Source organism: Carcharhinus amblyrhynchos, chromosome 34, assembly GCF_965287045.1.
Source record: "Carcharhinus amblyrhynchos chromosome 34, sCarAmb.v2.hapA, whole genome shotgun sequence".
NCBI classification, from domain to species: Eukaryota; Metazoa; Chordata; class Chondrichthyes; order Carcharhiniformes; family Carcharhinidae; genus Carcharhinus; species Carcharhinus amblyrhynchos.
Genome location: NC_137357.1, coordinates 3,711,379 through 3,736,767, shown reverse-complemented (window position 1 = coordinate 3,736,767; position 25,389 = coordinate 3,711,379). Strand labels below are relative to the sequence as shown.

At 44.7% G+C, this 25,389-nt stretch overlaps 1 protein-coding gene across 3 annotated transcripts in view; it reads left to right on the top strand.

The window, feature by feature from the left end:
* LOC145361288 (zinc finger MIZ domain-containing protein 1-like) overlaps positions 1 to 25,389 on the top strand; it is a 133,582-nt gene that overhangs the window by 85,810 nt on the left and 22,383 nt on the right. For all 3 annotated transcript variants that reach the window (XM_080216933.1, XM_080216932.1, XM_080216934.1), the window contains 8 exons: positions 1,065 to 1,236; positions 3,090 to 3,231; positions 4,682 to 4,892; positions 6,615 to 6,720; positions 7,526 to 7,686; positions 9,273 to 9,340; positions 11,487 to 11,555; positions 12,737 to 12,984. In XM_080216933.1, coding sequence (XP_080073059.1) covers positions 1,065 to 1,236; positions 3,090 to 3,231; positions 4,682 to 4,892; positions 6,615 to 6,720; positions 7,526 to 7,686; positions 9,273 to 9,340; positions 11,487 to 11,555; positions 12,737 to 12,984 — 1,177 coding nt within the window. The remainder of the gene's footprint in view (positions 1 to 1,064; positions 1,237 to 3,089; positions 3,232 to 4,681; positions 4,893 to 6,614; positions 6,721 to 7,525; positions 7,687 to 9,272; positions 9,341 to 11,486; positions 11,556 to 12,736; positions 12,985 to 25,389) is intronic.

Below are 25,389 nucleotides of genomic sequence, written 5' to 3'. Positions count from 1 at the left end.
ATCTGGAATTAAGAATCTACCGATGACCGTGAAACCATTGTCGATTGTCCCATCTGGTTCACTTATATCACAGAATCTCTACAGTAGGGAAGGAGGTCATTTGGCCCATTGAGACTGCACTGACAACAATTCCACCCTATCCCACATACCTCCCCTTCCATTTCGTCCCAAAACTAGGGTCAATTCAGCATGGCCAATCAACCTAACCTGTATATCTTTGGAGTGTGGGAGGAAACCGGAGCACCCGAGGAAACCCACGCAGACATGGGAAGAATGTGCAGGCTCCACGTAGACAGTGACCCAAACCGGGAACTGAACCCGGATGCCTGGTGCCCTGAGGTAGCAGTGCTAACCACTGTGCCACCATGCCATCCAGCCTGTCCTCTTGAGAAGGAAATCTGCCGTCCTTACCCGGTCTAGCCTACATGTGACTCCAGAGCCACAGAAATATGGTTGACTCTCAACTGCCCTCCAAGGGCAACAAATGCTCCCCAGCCAGCGACGCCCATGTCCCATGAATGAATTAAATTAAATAGGGTGCGATGTTGAGGGCTGTATTACATCCTCGGAGGTTGAAGTCCCTTCACCAAAATCCCTTTATTTACAAGTCTGACAACAGCATACAAAGAGTTTCAGTCTACACTAGGAGTCCCAGAGGAACTGGCATGCCTGGTTAAGCACAAAGCAAAAGGCTCCCCGATCGGCCCATCAATTTGGCCCTTAATCAGAGATATCCTTTTGTGTTTAATCAAATAAACAAAATCAACTTTACTTCGGGGCAACTCAAAAAAGGCAGCTCCCTCAAAGGAGGATAACTGCCCGAAACAAAAGACAAGGCCCTTAATCAGGGAGTTCATGCTCTAACAAGCCCACCTCAATTGCCTGATTACAAGGGGCTAAACCTGACTCTCAACTCTGCATTCGGAGATACATCAGGGGAACTTCCACCATTTTGCTTCTAGCTGAATTCTGAGGCAGGGTTGAGGGTTTATGTGTGTGTGGATGAATGTTTACCTGGGTCACAGATTTGAATAAGGAAATAATCCCCACAATTTGTGTTTCAGCCTGCGAGGTCCATGCCGGGTTACCCCAACTCCCCCATATCGGGAAATCCAACACCACCGATGACTCCGGGGAGCAATATTCCTCCGTACATGTCACCAGGGCAGGACGTCAAGTCACCCTTCCTACCGGATATAAAGCCCAACCTCAACAGTCTTCCTCCGCCCCCCACAGGTAATGTTGAAAATCTTGTCATGTAATTGCGCACGGCTAGACTGGAAGGGTAGAGCGAGGCTACAGAATGATTGTGAGGGGAGTGAGGAGTGGGCCGGGAAATCGGAATCAAAGAATCCCTACAGCGCAGGAGAAGGCTATTCAACCCATCGAATCGGCACCAACCACAATCCCACCCAGGCTCTAACCCCATAACCCCACATATTTACTCCGCTAATCTCCTGATACTAGGGTGGACAATCCACCTAACCTGAACATCTTTGGACACTAAGGGGCAATTTAGCATGGCCAATCCACCTAACCTGCACATCTTTGGACACTAAGGGACAATTTGGCATGGCCAATACCCCTAACCTGCACATCTTTGGACACTAAGGGACAATTTAGCATGGCCAATCCACCTGACCTGCACATCTTTGGACACTAAAGGACAATTTAGCATGGCCAATACCGCTAACCTGCACATCTTTGGACACTAAGGGACAATTTAGCATGGCCAATCCACCTGACTTGGACATCTTTGGACACTAAGGGACAATTTAGCAGGGCCAATCCATCTAACCAGCACAACTTTGGAAACTAAGGGGTAATTTAGCATGGCCAATCCACCTAACCCGCACGTCCTTGGACATTCTGTGACTAATAAATAAACTTGAAAAGTGTTGTGAATTTCCTTACAGAATGTACTTGAGGCTAAACATTGTGTGATTTCAAAAAGAAATTAGATGTAGCTCTTGGGACTAAAGGGATTAAGGGATCTGGGGGGAGAAAGGGAGGGGATTGGCATATTGAATTTGACGATCAGCCATGAAATTAGAACTAGGGGGCATGGTCTCAAAATAAAGGGGAGTATGTTTAGGACTGAGTTGAGGAGCAGCTTATCATAGAATCCCTGCATTGCAGAAGGAGACCATTCGGCCCATCAAGTCTGCACCGACCACAGTCCCACCCACCCCCTATCTCTGTAACCCCATGTATTTACACTGCTAGTACCCCTGACAGTAAGGGGCAATTTAGCACGACCAATCCACTTCTTCACACAAAGGGTTGTGAATCTGTGGAATTCCCTGCCCAGTTGAGGCTACCTTGTTGAATGTTTTCAAGGCAAAGATAGGTAGATTTTTGAACAGTAAAGGAATTAAGGGTTATGGTGAGCGGGTGGGTAAGTGGAGCTGAGTCCACAAAAAAGGTAAGCCATGATCTTATTGAATGGCAGAGCAGGCTTAAGGGGCCAGATGCCTACTCCTATTCCTTGTTCTTCTGTGTCTATGTTTCTCTCAGAAGGTGGTTAGTCCATTGGATTCTATTCTCCAGAGGTTGTAGGTCGGGACTGAGTTTGAATTTCATACAATCATAGAAATGCTACAGTGCAGAAGGAGACCATTCGGCCCATTGAGTCTGCACCAACACCAATCCCACCCAGGCCCGGTCCCCGTAACCCCACATATTTACCCCACTACTCCCTCTAATCTTTGCATCCCGGGCCACTAAGGGACAGTTTAGCATGGCCAATGCACCTAACCTGCACATCTTTCTGTGGGACGTGGGAGGAAACCGGAGCACCTGGAGGAAATCAGCACAGACACGGGGGAGAATGTGCGAACTCACAGACAGTGACCCAACGGGGAATCAAACCTGGGTCCCTGCTGCCCTTGATGGACAAGTGGGTGAAGGTTTCAGGGGAACAGTGAGGAAGTTGGAGAGAGCACAATCAGGTCAGGCATGACGTTATCAAATGGTAGCGGATCAGGATGGAGGGGCCGAATGGCCCCACCCCCTCATCCCCCCAACTACCCGCTCCTATTTCTGAGGGCGGGAGCAGAATCTGATGCAAGGGTTTTTCCTGATTGCAGCAAACCCGGCGGACGAGCTGCGGCTGACGTTCCCCGTGCGTGATGGTGTGGTATTGGAACCGTTCCGCCTGGAGCACAACCTGGCTGTCAGCAACCATGTCTTTCACCTCCGCCACTCAGTGCACCAGACGCTAATGTGGAGGTGAGTGAGACAGCAAAACACGCGTGTCAGAGTGACGGGAATCCGAGTGACGGCGGGAAGTGTTATGTTTGATTTGATTTATTATTGTCACATGTACTGGGATACAGTGAAAAGTATTGTTTTGTGCGCATTGTATAGATAAAGCATACTGATCATAGAGTACATAGGGAAGAAGGAAGGGAGTGGGTGCAGAATGTAGTGTTACAGTCGCAGATAGGGTGCAGAGAAAGATCAGTTTAATATTTGATTTGATTTATTAGTATACAGTGAAAAGTATTGTTCCTTGTGTGCTATACGGACAAAACATATCATTCAGAGTACATTGGGGAGAAGGAGAGAGTGCAGAATGTAGTGTTACAGTCATAGCTAGGGTGTAGAGAAATATCACCTTACTATAAGGTTGGTCCATTCTGATGGCAGCAGGGAAGAAGCTATTCTTGAGTCAGTTCTGAGACTTATTTTGACGGAAGAAGTGGAAGAGAGAATGTCCAGGGTGCGTGGGGTCCTTGATTATGCTGGCTGCTTTGCCGAGTTAGCGGGAAGTGTAGACGGAGTCAATGGGAGGCTGGTTTGAGCGATGGACAGGGCATTGTTCACGGCCCTTTGTAGTTCCTTGCGGTCTTGGGCAGAGCAGGAGCCATACCAAGCTGTGATACAACCAGAAAGAATGCTTTCTGTGGTGCATCTGTAAAAATTGGTGAGAGTTGTAGCTGACATGCCAAATTTGCTTCACCTCCTAAGAAAATAGAGGATTCAGTGGGCTTTCTTAACTACAGCATCAGCATGGGGGGAATCAGGTTGTCTGGAAGGACTCAAGGTGAAAAAATTCCCATTAAACAATGGCCATAAATTGACAACTGGTTCAAGGCTAAATTATTCAGTCCCTCCCTCAGAAGGCCAGCGGTTGTGAAATATTAAAAAAAATTAAAACATTATGTATAGAATCCCTATAGTGTAGAAGGAGGCCATTCAGCCCATCGGGTCTGCACCAACCATAATCCTACCCAGGCTCCATCCCCATGACCCCACATATTTACCCCAATAATCCCTGGAATTTATGCATCCTGGGGACACTAAGGGGCAATGTAGCATGGCCAAACCCCCTAAACTGCACATCTTTTGGAGGAAACCCAGCAGACACGGGGAGAACATGCAGACTCCGCACAGACAGTGAACTAAGCTGGGAATCAAACCCGGGTCCCTGGCGCTGTGGGGCAGCAGTGCCAACCACCGTGCTGCCCATAAAGGTATGAGGGAGCACTGTTCTCAAGGCACATTGCGGAGGTAAGATTTGCCTTTACTGTACCTGGCATGGTAGTGTTTGACAATAGTGGGGAAACAGATCTTTGGTCTATTTGAAAAGGATGCAGAATATCTGAAACAGAGCTTGCATTTGCTGTACCAACAACTTAATAGATTTAATGCACGCTGTGCCATCTATATCCTTCAGGCCAGATCTGGAACTGCAGTTCAAATGTTATCACCATGAGGACAGGCAGATGAACACAAACTGGCCAGCCTCTGTACAAGTTAGCGTGAACGCAACTCCCCTGACCATCGAACGCGGGGACAATAAGACCTCCCACAAGCCCCTCTACTTGAAGCACGTGTGTCAGCCAGGGCGGAACACCATTCAGATTACAGTGACAGCCTGCTGCTGTGTGAGTATAACTCCCCTCCCATGTTGTTCTATTTCACCTCTCGCCGTCATCCCTTCATTGGCTCTCACTGCAGGTTAAAACTGACAGTCCTTGTCCTTAATTATTCATCCTTCCACCCACAACATCCAGTCTTCCTCATCTCTCATGTATCCATGTTATTAGAAGCTCTTAAGTTTGTAAGATATAGGAGCAGGATTAGGCCATTCAGCCAATCGAGTCCACGCCACCATTCATTCGATCATGGCTGATATGCTCCTCATCCCATTTTCCTGCCTTCTCCCGATAACCCTACAACCCATTACCAATGAAAAATCTGTGAACTCCTCGTTAAATTTACTCACTGTCCCAGCAACCACCGCACTTTGGGGAGCGAATTCCACAGATTCACAACCCTTTGGGATAAGTAGTTTCTCCTCAACTCTGTTTTAAATTTGCTGCCCCTTATCCAAAGACTATAACCTCTTGACCTAGAATGTCCCACAAGAGGAAGCGTCCGCTCCACGTCTACTTTATCCACACCTTTTATCATCTTGTAAACCTCAATTTAATCTTCCCTCATTCTTCTAAATTCCAGAGAGTTTCGGCCCAAACTGTTCAATCTCTCTTCATACAACAAACCCTCCCCATCTCTGGAATCAATCTGGTGAACCTTCTCTGAACTGCCTCCAATGCCATCTTTCCTCAAATAAGGGGACCAAAACTGTGCACAATACTTTAAGTGGGGCCTCACTGATGCCTTGTACAGTTGCAACAATACTTCCTTACCTTTATATTCTATTCCTTTAGTTATAAATGACAACACCCCATTTGCTTTCTTCATTATCTGCTGTACCTGCACTCTAGTTTTCTGTGACTCATGAACGAGGACTCCCAGATCCCTCTGCATCCCAAAGTCTCTCCTGATTTAGATAATAAATCACCTTCCCAACCACGTTAGACTCCATTTGCCACATTTTGGTCCACTCTCCTAATCTACCTATATCCATTTGTAAGGTTCCTTTTTCCTCATTGCATCTTACTGTCTGGCCTATTTTTGTGTCATCTGCAAATTTGGCTACAGAGCTTTCGATCCCTGTATCCAAATCGTTAATATAGATTGTAAATCTTGCAGTTTTTCTTTTTCTGCCTTTGACTTGAATGACAAAACTGTGTAGAGTTTTGGTCTCCTTATTTGAGAAAGGATATACGGTACTGGAGGGGATGCAGAGGAGATTCACTAGGTTAAATCTGGAGTTGAGAGGGTTGGCTTTTGAGGAGAGACTGAGTAGACTGGGGCTATACTCATTGGAATTTAGAACAATGGGGGGGGGTGGATCTTATAGAAATATATAAGATTATGAAGGGAATAGATAAGATAGAAGCAGGGAAGTTGTTTCCACTGGTGGGTGAAACTAGAACTAGGGGGCATGGCCTCAAAATAAGGGGGAGCAGATTTAGGACTGAGTTGAGGATGAACTTCTTCACACAAAGCATTATATATCTGTGGAATTCCCTGCCCAGTGAAGCAGTTGAGGCTACCTCATTGAATGTTTTTAAGGCAAGGATAGATGGATTTTTGAACAATAAAGAAATTAAGGGTGAGCGGGTGGGTAAGTGGAGCTGAGTCCCCGAAAAGATCAGCCATGATCTTATTGAATGGTGGAGCAGGCTCGAGGGGCCAGATGGCCTACTCCTCCTGGTGCTTATGTTTTTATGATATTCTGATGTTTTTATCCCTTGCAGTCGCATCTGTTTGTGCTGCAGTTGGTGCACAGACCTTCAGTTCGTTCAGTACTGCAGGGTCTTCTGAAGAAGAGACTCCTTCCTGCAGAACATTGTATAACAAAAAGTGAGTACTTGGCCATCAGGTCGATTTTCTTTTTAACTACAGCCCCATTCTCTAACTTTAAGGGGCTTTTAGATAAGTATGTGAATATGCAAGGAATAGAGAGATTATGGAGCAAGGGCAGGCAGAAGGGATGAGTTTAATTTGGCATCATGTTCGGCACAACATGGTGGGCCGAAGGGCCTGTTCCTGTGCTGTACTGTTCTATGTTCAATACCATCTCACTCCAGAAACTCATTCAGTTGAAGCCTGATTCAACGTCCTTCTGTGGTAACAGATCAACATTCTACTCATAGAATATGACAATCCCCACAGTGCAGGAGAGGCCATTTGGCCCATTGAATCTGCACTGACTCTCTGACAGAGTGACTTACCCAGGCCCTATCTCTGTAACCCCACACATTTAGCATAGCCCATCCTAACCTGCACATCTTTGGACACGAAGGGACAATTTAGCATCTTGTACACAGTGCCAGGGAACTGGGTTCGATTCCAGCCTCCGTTCACCTTCTGTGTGGAGTTTACATGTTCTCCCCGTGTCTATGTGTTTCCTCTGGGTGCTCCGGTTTCTTCCCCCAGTCTAAAGATGTGCAGGTTAGGTGGATTGGCCATGCTAAATTGTCCCTTAATGTCAGGGAGACTAGCTAGGGGTTACGCTGATGGGGCCTGGGTGGGATTGTTGTCGGTGCAGATTCGATGGGCCGAATGGCGGCCTCCTGAACTGTAGGATATCTATGATTCTACAATCTGAGGGATGTGTTTTGTCTTTAGTCAATGTTGTAAATGCTTTAATTTTTCTACAAATCAGTCAAGCGGAACTTCAACAGCAGTGCGGTGTCGTCTGGTAACCCTGGGTTGAACGGCGAGGACGGTGTTGAACAAACGGCGATTAAGGTGTCCCTGAAATGTCCGATCACATTCCGGAGAATCCAATTACCCGCTCGAGGACATGATTGTAAACACATACAGGTCAGTAGGGCTGACAACGTTGTACAGTCCCTGGTTCTGGAGAAGTGTTGGCCCAATGGTATTGTCACTGTGTTATCAATCCAGAAACTCAGCTAATGTTCTGGGGACCCGGGTTCGAATCCCACGACGGCAGATGGTGGAACTTGAATTCAATGAAAAAAATCTGGAATTAAGAATCTACTGATGACCATGAAACCATTGTTGGAAAAACCCTTTAGGGAAGGAAATCTGCCGTCCTTACCCCGGTCTGGCCTACATGTGACTCCAGAGCCACAGCAATGTGGTTGACTCTTAACTGCCCTCCAAGGGCAACTAGGGATGGGCAATAAATGCTGGCCCAGCCAGCAACGCCCATGTCCTAGGAATGAATAAAAAAAGGTGGAGTTTGACGATAATCGTTGAGAGTTTCGCGGGCACTGTTACTGGGATTTACTCCCCATACCCAAAAATTCTGTTGGAAATCTAGATTTTCAGTTTTTAGTGTCACAGGTAGGCTGACATTAACACTGCAATGAAGTTATTGTGAAAATTTTCCCAGTTGTCACACTCCGGCGCCTGTTCGTGTTACACTGAGGGAGAATTTAGCACCTAACCAGCACGGACAGTGGGAGGAAACCAAAGCACCTAGAGGAAACCCACACAGACACGGGGGTGAATGTGCAGACTCCACACAGACAGTGACCCAAGCCGGGAATCGAACCTGGGTCCCTGGCACTGTGAGGCAGCAGCGCTAGCCACTGTGCCAAGCAAAACCGCCATTAATATCTGAATTACTGGATTTATAGGTTCTGATCATTTACCTTCATTGTCTTCTGCTCAGGTTCAGATACAGCATTCACAAATTGCGTTATGACCATTTCCCAAACACATAACCATGCATTCCCACCCCAGGCTATATCAACACGGGAAGGAGATCAACAGACAAATTCCACAAGATGTCCCTTGCCCGTTTTACTCTCTTGCCTGTAATTTTTTTCCTTTCTCTGTATCTCTTCTTGCTGAATATGTGGGGGAGGTTTTAATTGTCACCGATACAGTTTAAGTTTCAAGTTTACTGTCACATGTAGACTTACATTAACACTGCGATGAAGTTACTATGAAAATCCCCTAGTTGCCACGCTCCAGTGTCTGTTCGAACACACTGAGGGAGAAGTTAGCACCTGACCAGTACGTTTTTCGGACTGTGGGAGGAAACTGGAGCATCTGGAGGAAACCCACGCAAACACGGGGAGAATGTGCAGACTCCACGTAGACAGTGACCCAAGCCGTGAGTCGAACCCAGGTCCCTGACGCTGTGAGGCAGCAGTGCTAACCACTGGGCCACCGTGCTGCTGCCCAGTCAACTGGGGAAAATTAACTGGGTTAATTATAAAGGGTTCAGAACTCCTCCTGCTCAGACGTTCAAGGGGAAGGAAGTTTCCGTTAGTGTGAAACGCAACTTCCCATGTCTACAGAGTAACGTTCAGGCTGTTTGCTTCCAATTCATACTGAGGTGTTATTCGAAAATGGTTGACAGAGAATTTCGCCCTCAGCCCAACAGTATTACAGGATTAATGAACTAATATTGCTTCATTTGTCTTTACCAGTGTTTCGACCTCGAGTCCTATCTGCAGTTGAACTGCGACAGAGGGACGTGGAGATGTCCAGTGTGCAAGTGAGTCCTTTATTTGTCGAGTCGTGAGTCAAAGCTGTGAAAAAGCAAAGGCTTTTTTTTTAGAAAAGCCCCTTGATTATTTCTCCTTGCTTCCTATTATTCTCAGATACTGTCTTGATGTTTTCCTTGTTGTCGTAGTTAAAACTATCATCCCCCTCAAGTAAACGGACAAAGTCGCAGAGTGGTTTAAGATGATTTATTGACGACTGTGGAATTCAGAAATACACCAGCAGTAATGCGTGGCACAGTGTTTAGCACTGCTGCCTCACAGTGCCAGGGACCCGGGTTCAGTTCTGGCCTCGAGTCACTGTGTATGTGGAGTTTGCACATTCTCCCCGTGTCTGCATGGGTTTCCTCCAGTTTCCTCCCAAACTCCAAAGATGTGTTGGTTAGGTGGATTGTCCATGCCAAATTGCCCCTTAGTGTCAGGGGGACTAACAGGGTAAATATGTGGGGCTATGGGGATAGGGCCTGGGTGGGATTGTGGTCAGTGCAGACTCGATGGGTCAAATGGCCTCCTGCACTGTCGGGATCCTCTGATTCTAATTCGATTACAAGTGATTAGCATGTCACAGTTAAAGTTTATTTATTGGTCACAAGTAGATCTACATTAACACTGCAATGAAATTAGTGTGAAAATCCTCTAGTCACCACACTCCAGCGCCTGTTGAGTACACTGACAGAGAATTTAGCATGGCCAATGCACCTAATCAGCATGTCTTTTGGACCTATCAGTCAAAGATTTACATTTGCATATTAGTTTTACCTACATCTACTCACTTTTATTGATTAACATCATGCATAGGTAAGGGTATAGTTGTCCAATTATAACCTGTGCATGTCGTCCTAATTATAATATCATCACGCGAAGATAGCTATAAATCTGACCAATGGTATATAAAAAATTACATCTACTGCATTATTCTTACCTTCTCAAAGAATTCAGTATGGTCAACACAGCGCGAGTTTCCCTTTTGAAATACACACGGACTATTCAATATCTAATTTCTAGATGTGTTTCCCTGGCAAGGGATCCAGTATTGTTCCTACTCCCTGTGTTAAACATATTCTGCCCTCCTAAAGAATAAACTCTGACACCCAAAGTTCTGGCGACTCTGACACCTGAAGTTCTGGTGTATCAGAAGGATTTAGAGACCTGGGCTCGATTCCAGCGTCTGGTCTGTGTGGAGTTTGCATGTTCTCACTGTGTCTGCGTGGGTTTCCTCGGGTTAGGTGGATTGGCCATGCTAAATTGTCCCTTAGCATCCAAAGACGTGCAGGTTAGGTGGATTGGCCATGCTAAATTGTCCCTTAGCGTCCAAAGATGTGCGAGTTAGGTGGATTGACCATGCTAAATTGTCCCTTAGAGGTTTACAGCACGGAAACAGGCCCTTCAGGCAAACTTGTCCATGCCGGCCAATTTTCACCACTAAGCTAGTCCCACTTGCCCACATTTGGCCCACATCATTCTATACCCATCTTATCCACGTAACTGTCTAAATGCTTTTTAAAAGACAAAATTGTACCCGCCTCTACTACTGCCTCTGGCAGCTCATTCCAGACACTCACCACCCTCTGTATGAAAAAAATTGCCCCTCTGGACCCTTTTGTATCTCTCCCCTCTCACCTTAAATCTATGCCCTCTAGTTTTAGACTCCCCTACCTTGTTGACTATCTAGCTGATCTATGCCCCTCACCCCTAAGCCTCCTGCTCTCCCAGGTAAAAATTGCCAGTTTATCCAGCCTCTCCCTAAAGGTCAAAGCATCAAGTCCCGGTAGCATCCTAGTAAATCTTTTCTTCACTCTTTCCAGTTTAATAATATCCTTAGCCCTTGAGTGTCCAAAGATGTGTAGGTTAAGGAAATTAGTGGGGTAAATATGTGGGATTACAGCGATAGAGGGGGCCCGGGTAAGATGGTCTGTCAGTCAGAGAGTCATTACAGACTAGATGGACTGAATGGCCTCCTTCTGTACTGTAGGGATTCTGTGTGCCAATCTAGTCTTTTTGTTTGTTCTTTCAAGAAGTGTGAGACCCTGCAAAAACTCCGGGTTTGGAGGCAGCATTAGAAAATTACTCTGGAGCTGTGCTGCTGTGCTGGGATTTATTATCTTCAGCCTTTAATTCATTTTTTTTCACTTTTAATAGTAAAACGGCATTGCTGGAAGGACTGGAAGTAGACCAGTACATGTGGGGCATCCTGGCAGCGATACAGAAGTAAGTGACTATCTCGTGACTTTGCTCGGTCTGGAGCTGTAGGAACATAAGTAGAAGCAGGAATGGGCCATACGGACCCTCGCGTCAGTGACATCTCAGCTCCACTTTCCTGCCTAGTTCCTGTCAAACCCCTTTTCGAATATACTCACCTGTAAGCTGATTTTTCTCTGCACAATATCTGTAACTGCAACACCATAATCTGCGCCCTCTCTTTTCCTTCTCCCATTTGCATTCTATGAACAGTACGTTTTGTCTGTATATCCCGCAAGAAACAATACTTTTCACTGTATCCCAATACATGTGACAATAATAAATCAAATACTTTTCCCTGTATCCCAGTACATGTGGCAATAATAAATCAAACAATACTTTTCACTGTATCCCAGTACATGTGACCATAATAAATCAAACAATACTTTTCACTGTATCCCAATACAAACAATACTTTTCACTGTATCCCAATACACGTGACAATAATAAATCAAACAATACTTTTCACTGTATCCCAATACATGTGACAATAATAAATCAAACAATACTTTTCACTGTATCCCAATACATGTGACAATAATAAATCAAACAATACTTTTCACTGTATCCCAATACATGTGACAATAATAAATCAAACAATACTTTTCACTGTATCCCAATACATGTGACAATAATAAATCAAACAATACTTTTCACTGTATCCCAATACATGTGACAATAATAAATCAAACAATACTTTTCACTGTATCCCAATACATGTGACAATAATAAATCAAACAATACTTTTCACTGTATCCCAATACATGTGACAATAATAAATCAAACAATACTTTTCACTGTATCCCAGTACATGTGATAATAATAAATCAAACAATACTTTTCACTGTATCCCAGTACTTGTGACAATAATAAATCAAACAATACTTTTCACTGTATCCCAATACAAGTGACAATAATAAATCAAACAATACTTTTCACTGTATCGCAATACATGTGACAATAATAAATCAAATCAAATTAAAAGTGCTGGGGAATGGGATAAGAATAGTTGGTTTTTGATGGCCAGCACAGACACAATGGGCCAAAGGGCCTCTTTCTGTGCTGTTAAAGTCGAAATAAGCATAGAAGGGTAAGGGCACAGCATCCTGAAAACATTTTTATCTAAAACAATTTCTGCTCGCTCTCCCCAGCACGGAGTTTGAAGAGGTTACAATCGACCCAACGTGCAGCTGGAGGCCGGTGCCAGTCAAGTCGGACATCCACATTAAGGATGATCCAGATGGGCCCGTGGCCAAGAGGTGCAAGACCATGAGCCCCAGCCAGATGACCATGCCGAATGTGATGGAGATGATCGCAGCACTGGGACCAGGAACGTCTCCCTACCCATCCCTGTCACTGCCACCAGGGGGCAATAACAACACTGAATATGCCCATCAGAGTAAGTACATTAGCAAGGCAGGGCTGCAGCCAACATTATCTATTTATTAGTGTCACAAGTCAGCTTACATTAATACTACAATGAAATCACTGTGAAAACCCAAGTTGCCGCACTCTGGCACCTGTTTGGGTACACGAGGGAGCATTTAGCACCGAACCAGCACATCTTTCAAACTGTGGGAGGAAACAAGAGGAAACCCATGCAGACACGGGGAGAATGTGCAGTCTCACACAAACAGTGACCCCAGCCAGGAATTGAACCTGGGTCCGTGGCACTGTGAAGCAGCAGTGCCAATCACTGTGCCACAATGACAATCATTTAATATAGCAAATTGTTTGATAGATATTGATATTTCATAGTATCTTCCATGACAACAGGATGTCCCAAAGTGCTTATAGAAACTTATAAAATTCCAACAGGGTTAGACAGGGTAGATTCAGAAAGAATGTTCCCAATGGTGGGGGGAGTCCAGAACTAGGGGTCATAGTTTGAGGATAAGGAGTAAACCTTTTAGAACTGAGGTGAGGAGAAATTTCTTCACTCAGAGGGTGGTGAATGTGTGGAATTCACTCCCACAGAAAGTAGTTGAGGCCAAAATGTTGTGTCATTTCAAAAAGAAATTAGATATAGCCCTTGAGGCATGCTAAATTGCCCCTTACTGTCCAAAGATGTGTAGGTTAGGTGGATTGGCCACTGTAACTGTGTGGGATTACAGGGATAGGACAGGAGAGTGGGCCTGGATAGGATGCTCTGTCAGAGGTCATTGCCGACTCAATTGGCCAAATGGCCTTTTCTGCATTGTCGGATTCTATGCTGATGCCAAAACATTGAATTCAAAAGGCAGCTGGATATAGCACACGGGGCGAATGGGATCAAAGGTTATGGGGAGAAAGCAGGATGAGGCTATTGGGTTGGACGATCAACCATGATGGTGATGAATGGCGGAGCAGACTCGAAGGGCCGAATGGCCTCCTCCTGTTCCTATCTTCAATGTTTCTACGTTTCCCTCCGTTATATCTCTGCAAATCATCATGTTCTCTTTCTGTAATTGATCGGAGTGTGTTGGTAGCCAGGGCGAGGAGTGGGGCTGGGGGGAGGCAGGCCTTATGGATGAGGATACTTCAGGCTTCAGAGGAACACAGAGAAACTTACTAAATCTCTGAACCTTCGCGTTCTTAGCAGAATTTTATATAGAGCAGGGTCAACGACACAAAAAAACCTCCGAGTACAGAGTTGGGACTATAGAGAGTGTCAGAAACATAAGGAACCACTCATCATTGTGTAGGCACTTGTGCTGCTGATGTACAATTGACAGAGATAGATTGCTTGCTTTTGAACCAAGAGGTTAATAAACCCCCAAAGAACGGATGCAGTCAGGGTGACAGGAACTGTCTTATCCTGTCCAGAACACGGTGGCACTGACATGTGCTGAGGCAGAATTTCCAAGCACACGAGAGGAGTTCCTGTCTGGAAGTCCCTGAAGGCTGAGTTCTAACACCGCAGCCTGCTTCCTCCATTCTGAAGGCCAGTCTGATTGGCAGGCAAGGCCACGCTGAGAAACCTTTAGGTGGGTTCCTGCTCCTGGGTTTCCAGACTGGAAGAGGAGTAATAGTGGTGGGACTGGGCAGGTGGCAGGGGACAGGAGTTGGTCAGCTATTGGGGCTAATGGGTGGGGTGCTGTTGATTGTGGGTGAATCCAATGGCACACACAGGGTGGCAAAGTGGCACAATGATTAGCACTGATGCCTCATAGCGCCAGGGAACCACATCCGATTCCTGCCTCGTCTGACTGTTTGTCTGGAGACTGCACGTTCTCCCTGTGTCTGCATGGGTTTTCTCTGGGTGCTCCAGTTTCCTTGCATAGTCCAAACCAAATTGTCCCTTAGTGTCCAAAGATGTGCAGGTTAGGGGGACTGGCCAAGCTAAATTGCCCCTTAGTGTCCAAAGATGTGTGGGTTAGGTGGATTAGCCATACTAAATTATCCCTTAGTGTCCAAAGATGTGCAGGTTAGGTGGATTGGCCATGCTAAATTGCCCCTTAATGTCCAAATATATGTGGGTTAGGTAGATTGGCCATACTAAATTGCCTCTTGGGGTCAAAAGCTGTGCAGGTTAGGAGGATTGGTCATGCTAAATTGTCCCTTAGTGTCCAAAGATGTGCAGGTTAGGTAGATTGGCTGTGCTAAATTGCCCCTTAGCGTCCAAAGATGTGTAGGTCAGGTGGATTCGCCATGGGAAATGTGTGGGGTTACGGGGATACGGTGGGAGTGGCCTGGGTAAGATACTCTGTCACAAGAGTCAGTGGAGACTGGATGGGCCAAATGGCTTCTTCTGCACTGTAGGGATTCTACAATTCGCGAGGAAGGGAGGCAGATTAAGTTTCAGAGACAGGGTGGGCTGTTTCTGCTCTCCCTGACTCATTGGCAGTGCTACGGATGCCATTACCTCTCTCACCCCACTGCTGTTCACATTCACATCTCCCTTTAGCTGGCAGCTTCCCTGAGGCTCGGGAAACTCTTGTTAACACTGGAGCAAAGATAAAATCTGAGACACACCGCTTTGATAAAACATTTCCCACCACCGCCTATCCCAGAAGTGAGCAAAGTCAGGCCCAGGGTTAAGATTTTAATCATTTGTAACTTCCTCTCCACTGTTGCTTCTGGCTCGGATCCTACCTTTGTGTCCGTCCCCACCCTACTCTTTAGCCCTCTGTTGCTGGCATCAGACCTTACTCAAGGTAAACTGAGCAGTTTACCTCTGTTCCTGTCTGTTTTATAATTTGAATCGCTCTTCCCGGGATGAGCCTCTCTTTGTGAAGCTTCGCTCCTGGAATATGTCAAGCAGCAACACGCCCTGCCATTTGTCAGCGACCTCACCCCTGAGGCTTGGCTTGCTGTGTTTGAGAACAGCAACCTTGCACCTCTCTTTGTCCATCACTCCTGCCAGAAGCACGGCTGTACCCACTTCCCCCTGTCAGGCACATCGATCAAACACATTGGCATCTTCAGATCTTATTTCCATTGGTTTTTTTGAAAGGATGCGGACGAGGTAATACTGGAGATGTAGAATCATAGAACCCCTACAGTGCAGAAGGAGGCCATTCAGCCCGTTGAGTTTGCACCAACCACAATCCCACCCAGGCCCCATATCCATCACCCATGCATTTACCCTAGCTCATCCCCCTGACACAGGCAATTTAGCATGTCCAATTCCCCTAACCTACACATCTTTGGACACTAAGGGACAATTTAGCATGGCCAATCCACCTAACCCGCACATCTTTGAGCTGTGGGAGGAAACCAGAGCACCCGAAGGAAACCTATGCACACAGGGAGAACGTGCAAACTCCACAGACATTGACCCAAGCCAGGAGTCAAACCCAGGTCCCTGATGCTCTGAGGCAGCCGTGCTAATCACTGTTGTACTGTGCCTCCCTGGCAGGCAGGAGAAACCCCAGTGTGGTTCAGACCAAAATACAAGGGAGAATTTTTTAAAATAATTTTTTAATAGGATGTGAGCTAAGCCCAGCATTTATTGCCAATCCCTAATTGCTCTTAAACTGAGTAGCTTGCTCAGCCATCTCGTTTAAAGGTTAACCACATTGGGATGGCATGGTAACACTTCTATCATGGTTAGCATTGGTCCTCACAGCGCCAGGGACCGAGGTTCGATTCCCGACTCGGGTCACTGTCTGTGCGGAGTCTGCACATTCTCCCTGTGTCTGCGTGGGTTTCCTCCAGGTGCTCCGGTTTCCTCCCACAGTCCAAAAAACGTGCTGATTGGGTGCTAAATTCTCCCTCGGTGTAACCCATTGGAGTGTGATGACCAGGGGATTTTCGCGGTAACTTCATTGCAGTGTTAATGTAAGCCTACTTCTGACTAATAAATACATTTTATTGACCATCCCTAATTGCTCCTTGAGAAGATGGTAAACTGCCTTCTTGAATCGCTGCAGTCGTGGAGTTGTAAGTATCCCTTAGAATTCTCAGCCTCTGACCTGCTCTGGGAGCCACAGTATTTATGAGGCTGGGTCCTGTTCAGTTTCTGGATAATGGCAGCCCCCAGGATGTCAATAGTGGGGTATTCAGTGATAGTAATGCCATTGAACGTCAAGGGGAGGCGGTTAGATCCTCTCTGGTCGAAGATAATCATTGTTGGGCATTTTGTGTGGTGCGTATGTTACCTGCTACTTATCAGCCCAGACCTGAATGTTGTCCTTAAGAACATAGTCAGCACCAGTATCTGAAGAGTAGCAAATGGTGCTGAATGTCTTAAGTAAATTGCAGGTTATTTATAGAATATGAACACATTGTGTAACTGCTCAAAAAGAGGCCATTAATTAGCTCTGACTTGAGTGGCCAAGTTATTTGTTCTCCTGGGTTGCTTAGGTGAATAGTAACACAGACGCAGTATAAATCTGTATTCTCATTGATATGCAGATATCTCAAGTTAGAAAGACAAGATATTTTGGTATTCTGTTTGAGGATCTATCAAGAGACGCAACTCATTTCAAGTTTTGTAAAAACAGACAAAGAAATGGAAATTTTTTAAATAGAAAGTAACAGAACAGAAAATGCTGCAAAAGACCCAGCAGGTCAGGCTGCATCTTTGGAGAGAGACACAGCTAATGTTTTATGTAGGGTGGCACAGTGATTAGCACTATCTCACAGCGGCAGGGACCCAGGTTCAATTCTGGCCTCGGATCACTGTCTGTGTGGAGTCTGCAAGTTTGTCCCGTGTCTGCATGGCTTCCTCTGGGTGCTTCAATTTCCTGCTGTGCAGGAAAAAGCTGTGCAGGTTAGGTGCTTGGCCATGCTAAATTGTCCCTGATTTGGAGCTTAGGTGGATTGGCCATGCTAAATTGCTCCTGATATGCAGGTTAGGTGGATTGGCCATGCTAAATTGCCCTTAGTGTCCAAAGATGTGCAGGTTAGGGGAATTGGCCATGCTAAATTGTCTTTTAGCTTCCAAAGATGTGTAGGTTAGACGGATTGACCATGCTATATCGTCCGGTAGTGTCCAAAGATGTATTGGTTAGGATTGGTCATGGTAAATTGGGGCAATTAGTATCAGAGAGATTAGCAGGGTAAATGCATGAGGTTACGGGAATAGGGTTTGGGTGGGATTGTTGTCAGCGCAGACCCGATGGACTGAATGGCCACCTGCACTGTAGGGATTCAATGATTCTGTTGCTGGCTTTAATACATTCTTATTTTTCCCAGTGTTCTATCAGCTCCAAAGCAAAAGAACAAACACACACATTTGGTGCTGCATGAGGTGGTATTGTGTAACTAATGAGTAACATGGTACCCAGTTAAACTGGCCTGTGAGAAACACAGCTCACAGTTAAACAATTTAGTCAAGTCAAGTTCTGAAGGAGCAAGATTTTATTTGACGTTCTTGCAAGACCGGGTGTCTAGCGAAATAGGCACACCTCACATAGATTTACAGCACATTTTATACCTTTTTTACAAGCATTGTGATGGCTTTGCAATGTGATGTTCTCTCCTAATTGGTGGTCCCTGTCCCATCTATGTGTTGACATTCTCCTATTGGCTCGAGGTGCCCTAAGTTCCTATCCCATCTAACAATGTCTCCTGTTATCACAAGAGTGCATTAGCAAACTCATCCATCTTATCCAATACTGTTACATGTCCAGTTCAGATTGGCAGTAATCAATCCTTTGCCAACTTAATCACTGCTGTCCCAACCATCTCAGTGACCTTTTCCCCTTTTATGCTTAGTTGTAGAAACAACACATCTTGCAGACCATTTGCTTTTTATAACGTGGGCCTCTTACATTCCTGCAGGATGTGGTGTATGCTTCACTGCACATCACATCTCTGATGTTATCTCTACATTACAGGCAGTCTTTTTATTATCCCTAATTATTGCTGTGTTAGCAGCATCGAACCCTATGTCCTATGTTTGTGACTAAACTCACAGTTGTTTCCATAAAGTGGGTTATCAATATGCCTAACTATATCCAATCTATTTAACTTCAAGCTATTTCTCTATGCTCTACAAATATATGTGTTAACAACATCTTTACCTATTGCTCACAATTCCCCCCTTTTCTTTTTAATTTGTTGTTGACACATCCATCCATCCTCACATTTCAAATTCCTGGAGCATTTGTTCTGCTATTTTATTTACTTCATCATCCAGTTCATTTCCAATTTTCAATAAATTCATTCTCTCTCCATGATCTACCGTAGACATTTTCTTTGTTAGTGTTGTTTCAATAAGCCTTTGGACCAGTCCCCTCACACAGGGGATTATGCAACATCCCACGGTTATCAATATCCTTGCCATTATTATTAAGGAAGTTAGTACTGACACCACCATTCCTTTCCATTTTCCAAACCAGGATTCTAACCAGACAGTGAATACGTTGTTTACCCCAGAGTTTTCTGCTATTTCCTCTGCTAAGGTTGTTAGTCCTCGTAAGGCTCGGGTTATAGAGCCATCAGGGGCCGTATTATTTGGGATAAAGGTACAACACTTTCCCCCCAACATTACACATACACCTCCTTTTTCTGCTAACGTCATATCTAAGGCTATCCTATTTTCCCACGCCATTCTACTAGTGGCGTCTAGTTGTTCCGCCAACTCCTTGACAGCATCCCTGGTTTAGTTAATGAATCTCTGTTGGTTATAGTATATATAATTTATCCAATCTACGTTCTTATTTATTGTCACCCACCAAAACAAGGATTCAAACCCAGCTGTAATTTGATTTCGAGCTTTAAATTCATCTGGGACTCCCCAAGGCACTCCTATGGGATCTAGATATATCTTTTCATCAAAAGAAATTCCTATCACTGATCTCTTATTTTTCCTTATCTTTTTCGATTCTTCAAATGCCAGGGTAAATGGTATAGCCAATTGGACAATTGCACATGTACCTTTCCACTGGGGGGGGTAGAGTTGGCCTCAGTACCCTTCCTCCACAATACCACCATATATCTGCTCTGGGGATTTTCAATGATGAATAGTTCCCTCCCATTCCGTTCTCTGTAATGCTCCTGATCTCTGAGCATGATTCTAACTCCCCCATATTATGAGTTAACTCTGCCCCTTGTCGGTTCACACATGAAGTGTGATTCACAACAGCAGTGAGAAACTGAGGGGGAGTTTTTAAGTTCTTTGCTTCCACGGGAGGGAACATCAGGGATAGGGATGTGCAGTTCGGATTGCCCCATGCTTCCTTTTCTTGATACAGGGCTAACATGCACTCCATACCTCTTCTGTCGCGTTTCCATCCCAGAGGGAAGGGTACTATTTGAGCCACTGGCCTCCCAGACGCACAGGCATAGCAATTGCTTTTATTTAAGCTTTTTACAGTGTATTTGATCCATTCTACCCAGGCATTGGTCTCCTCATACCCAGTCTCTATTTCAAGGGTTTGTTTTAGGTTGTGTATTTCTACTACTTTTACTGCTCTTGGATCGTTTTGGGGAACCTGATCATTCTGGTCGGGTGTTTTCAAATTTTTATTTACATAGATTCGGAAACAACATTTCAATTTACTATCTTTTCCTCCCTCCTTCACCCTAATTCCAAATACTGCCTGGTGCAATTGGTAGTCTCTGGTCCAGTTAACCGTAAGGAAGGGTCCACCAGCTATGGAGTACCAGGAGAGGTTCTTAGGATCTAGAACTGGACCGTTTACTTTTTTTTTTCCGGTCCATTTGGTCCCTTTTATTGTTTTATATATATATATATATATATATATATATAGGATTGCATTTCTTATCTAAGCATTCTGACCTGGACTGCATATATTTCTGATGAAGGGATATTATGGAAGGAAGTCTACCCCAAGGATACTTTCCATCAGCATAAAATTGTAAGAATTCCACCGAATATTTTCGCTGGCTCATCAGATCTCCACATACTACCAAAAAACATAGGTCAGTCTCTACCACCTGTGTTGTAGGGAGATCCAGAATCGTAATTGAGCTTATAGTATTTTTCCTTTCCTTTTCTAATTTATCTGAATTATATCCCATACTTGTAAGTACTTTCTGAGACAAGAGGAAGGAAAGCATTATCCAGGTTACCCCTTCCATTCTATCCCTTTCTCGTTACCTTTTAGGAGAGAACTTATTCAAAACAGTTTCTTTCCCGCGCTCACGCCGCTACTAGAAATTGATTATTTAGAGTCTTTTAAATTTCAGCTTTAAAGGTTCTTCAGTTGGTTCGACCTTCCACGTGTCGGAATTATCTGGAGGTTTTACCAGTCCTTTTGATTCTAGTATGATGTGTCCACCCCTTTTCAGCAGTCCTGATTGCTGTCTCAGTTGTTAGGAGTGCTTGATATGGTTCCTCCCATTCCAGTTGCAGCTTAGTTTCTTTCCATGACTTTACCAGGACCCAATCTCCCGGTCGAATTGTATGTACCGTGAAGTCGAGGGCTGGAGTCTGCGACAATAATCCTTGTTTCCTAAGGGAAGATATCGAGGAGGACAGGCCCAGTATATATTTCTTTACAAATTGATCATTCATTTCAGGAACCGGTAACTCCCCGACTGCTCCCATATAAGACAGTCCAAATAGCATTTCATAGGGGGATAAACCCAAATCCTTTCGAGGAGGTGTACAAATATGCAAAAGTGCTATTGGTAAGCACTTAGTCCAAGGGAGTTTCGTTTCTATTATCAGCTTAGATCCTCTGTCCACTCTAAAACATTAGGTTCTTCTTCTAACAGTTTCAAATATAGTTGTTTAGTTTTCTGTGCGTACCCTAAATCCCTGTTGTCCCAGAAAATTCAATAAGCTATTTGTAGCTTCTATTACCTTTTAGACATTTTCTCCTCCTGTTACTAGTAGGTCATCTACATATTGTAGTAACGTGATTTCATCAGGCTTTTTAAATCTTTCTAACACCTGCTTTAAGACTTGACCGAAAAGATTTGGGGACTCTGTGAACCCCTGTGGGAGCACTGTCCACCTGAACTGTTGTTTACGTCCTGTGATAGGATTTTCCCACTCAAAAGCAAATAAGTCTCGACTTTCTTCCACCAGTGGGCATATCCAAAATGCATCTTTTAGGTCTACTACACTGAACCATCCATGATCAGGAGGAATCTTGCTTAATAAAGTATAAGGATTAGGGACAACGGGGTGTCGTGTCTGCACTATCTGATTCAGGGCCCTTAGGTCTTGTACCAGGCGGTACGTTCCATCAGGCTTCTTTACAGGCAATATAGGGGTATTATAAGGGGACATGCAGGGTTCTAACAGTCCATCTCTAACCAATCCTTCAATTACTGGCTGTAATCCTTTTTTTTCCTTGCAAAGGTATAGGGTATTGCTTAACACACACCGTCTCTCCTTTTTTAAATTTATTTGCAGAGGAGGAACGTCTAATCCCCCTCGGTTTCCCTCCCCTGCCCAGACTATCGGGTCTATTTGCTGTTCCTGTTCGTCTGTTAATACTGCCAATGGTTACTGTTAATTGGTTCTTTTCTACTCCAATTGCCAAACTCAATTTAATTATTAAGTCTCTGCCTAATAAATTACTGCCAACTGCTGGTATGTATAAGAGTTGACCCTCCATCCTCTCAGTCTGATATTTAAGCATAATTGGTTCAAACATGGGGACTGTAAAACCTTCCCCTTTCACTCCTGATACCGTTAATTTTTTATCGATTAACTTTATTCCTCTCGGTATAAAATTCAGAGAGGATCTAGTGGCCCCCGTATCCACCAGAAACACCGCATCTTCTTGTTGGGGACCCACCTGCAGATTTATCAAGGGTTCCCGGTGGATTCCCGGGGGTAGGAACCCCTGACCTCCCTAATCTTCATCCATACTCATGAGAGGCACTACCCTCTCTTCTCTTTGTAATGCAGGGCACTGTCTTCTAAAATGTCCAACCATTCCACAGTGATAACACCCCTTTTGGGTTTTTTGTGTTACCCCACCTTTTAGTGCCCCACCTTTTCTACTTCCGCGCACCTTCCGTTCAACATACTGATACCCTCGTGTCCTTTCCTCAGTTAGGGGATTTACCCTCTTTCTCACAATCTCATCTACGGTCGCTACCATTATCTTTGCATTCTGTTTCTCTGTCTCATTATCTCTCTTCACAAATACCTTCTGTGCTTCTCTTAACAATTCATCAAGTGGCTTCTCACTCCACCCTTCTATTTTCTGAATTTTTTTTTATCCCCACTCCACTTCTTAGTGGAAGTGACTACTTGTTCAATTAGTCCAGCTAACTGATGTATTAACAATACTGCTATTTTCTTTGTTTGGTTTCTCTTTTCTAACTCTCTAATCTGTGATTCTGACGTTTCAATTCTCTCCTTGTCATCAGCCCAATTTTTTTACCCAAGACTGAGATGTGTTCAATTAATCCAGTTTAAACCTGTTTAATTAATTCAAACTAAGAGAATTCCAATTATCTTAGTTCCGTCCTTTTTTTTTCCCAATCATTTCCATTGTTGATCTAGTGGGTGAAATGGATCCCACCCCTAGGTCGCTCTTATCACAGTCCGGTGATACCTATCAGGGGTGATCAGTCCCCTCCGTACCACCGCTTACACTCGTGGGCTTACACCCTTAAGCTCACACTATTAAGCCGGCTTTCCCTTCTACTCCGGCAATCTCTCAGACAGATTCTTTCTTACTCTCATCTGAACATCACATCCCAGGCATCCTTTTCTAGCCTTTACACTCACTTCAAACTTCTGAGCTTCGCATAGGGGGCTACCCCTCTTAACAACTGGTCTAAGGCTGGGTGTAAAGACAGACACCTCCTTATCTGCACGTGCTCAGCTCAGACCTCTCACACACTCACACTCTTTCATCACAGATGAGCACCTACTGTACTTTGATTCACTCCCTTAAATTCGGTAATCTATTCCGGAGCTCCGGTTGTGGCCATTCAACCGGACCCGTAAACAGATCCCAGGTTTCAGCACCAATTCTTGTAGGTAAAGATACCTCTGAATCCAATTGTGAGTCAAAGTACAGCAGTTTATTTAACAAAAGCCTGATTCAGAAAATCCAAAATAAGATTTATTTTTATCACCTTTAAATATCCTCACTAAATCAAGACCCTTGCACCTTCTTACAATTCTGGTACAATAAAACAAAACATCACTTGGAACACAGATGCACGAAGAAATACTGAAAGCATTCTAATGTGCAATCTACATGTTTAATTATTTCTACAGCTCTGCCTTTGTAACCAACACAGGCAAGTACAAAATCAAATCTACTGTTTGCCTAAATGGTTAACTCTCCTCACAACTTTAAGATGCAATGTAATGCCACCTTTCCCACTTGGCAGAATTCAAATCTCTGTCTGATCCCTACCTAATTTATTAAACTTAAAGCAATTCACTTTGATTGGCTATACCTATTACATCACATGAGGGTCTCAATTACACAGTTACACTCTCTCTCTCTCTCTCTGTACCATACAGAGTCAGCCTGCTTGTCTCTTTTTTTAACCCTTTACTGGTGGGAGCTCACTGGCCTCTAATAAATTTGACCTGTTTGATTTGGGTGCCCCATGCCGTGACAAATCCCCTTCTCTCTCAAACAGTCATATAGTCATGCACAATTCCAAATACATAACTGCTATTAGCGTTCACCCCGCACCTCAGTAAAAGCCTATGTCAGGGTTCCCAGTTCCACTGACATACTTCTCTCTACTCTTTCTGCTTCCTCATCACATAACCTCCCCCGCAGCCCCGAAATTAACATTATCCAGCAACTTGCATAGTCAATTCCTTTCTGGGACACCGGCTGCTTCTGTCTCACATATTCATTAAGAATATGACAAACCCAATCCTCCTCCGATCCGTACTTTGGCCAGAAGACAGACGGACTCCGGATTGCTTCTTTCACCCAAACAAGACAACAATATCCTCTCATTGTCGTCTTGTTTTTATCCCTAGTACAGCTACTAGTGCTCAAACCTTCCAACATCCTTCCCAACGGACTTTCTGGAGGGATGTTACCTGGGGCCCCAATCCTGACACCTTTCCCGGGGGACTTCTTCCAACTACCCCCATTTTTCCATGGTTTACCGACCACGACCCGGTCGCCAAGGCAATACTTAAAAGTCACTTTTCTTACCTTGGTCCGTGCACAGCGTTGCCCGACCACACGACGGTGCCTATCGTATCCCACTTACTCGTTCAGAACAACTTTCCTAGGATTCTTAACAGTCAGTGGCAGAGAAGCCCACCGATGAGCACCTGGGACCGTTCAATTTGGAACGGGACGCGTCTTCCCAGTTGCCACCGGCAACCTCCCTACCAGGGATGTCAAATCCCGGACGAGCCCCCAATTGTGAGAAACACAGCTCACAGTTAAACAATTTAGTCAAGTCAAGTTCTGAAGGAGCAAGATTTTATTTGACGTTCTTGCAAGACCGGGTG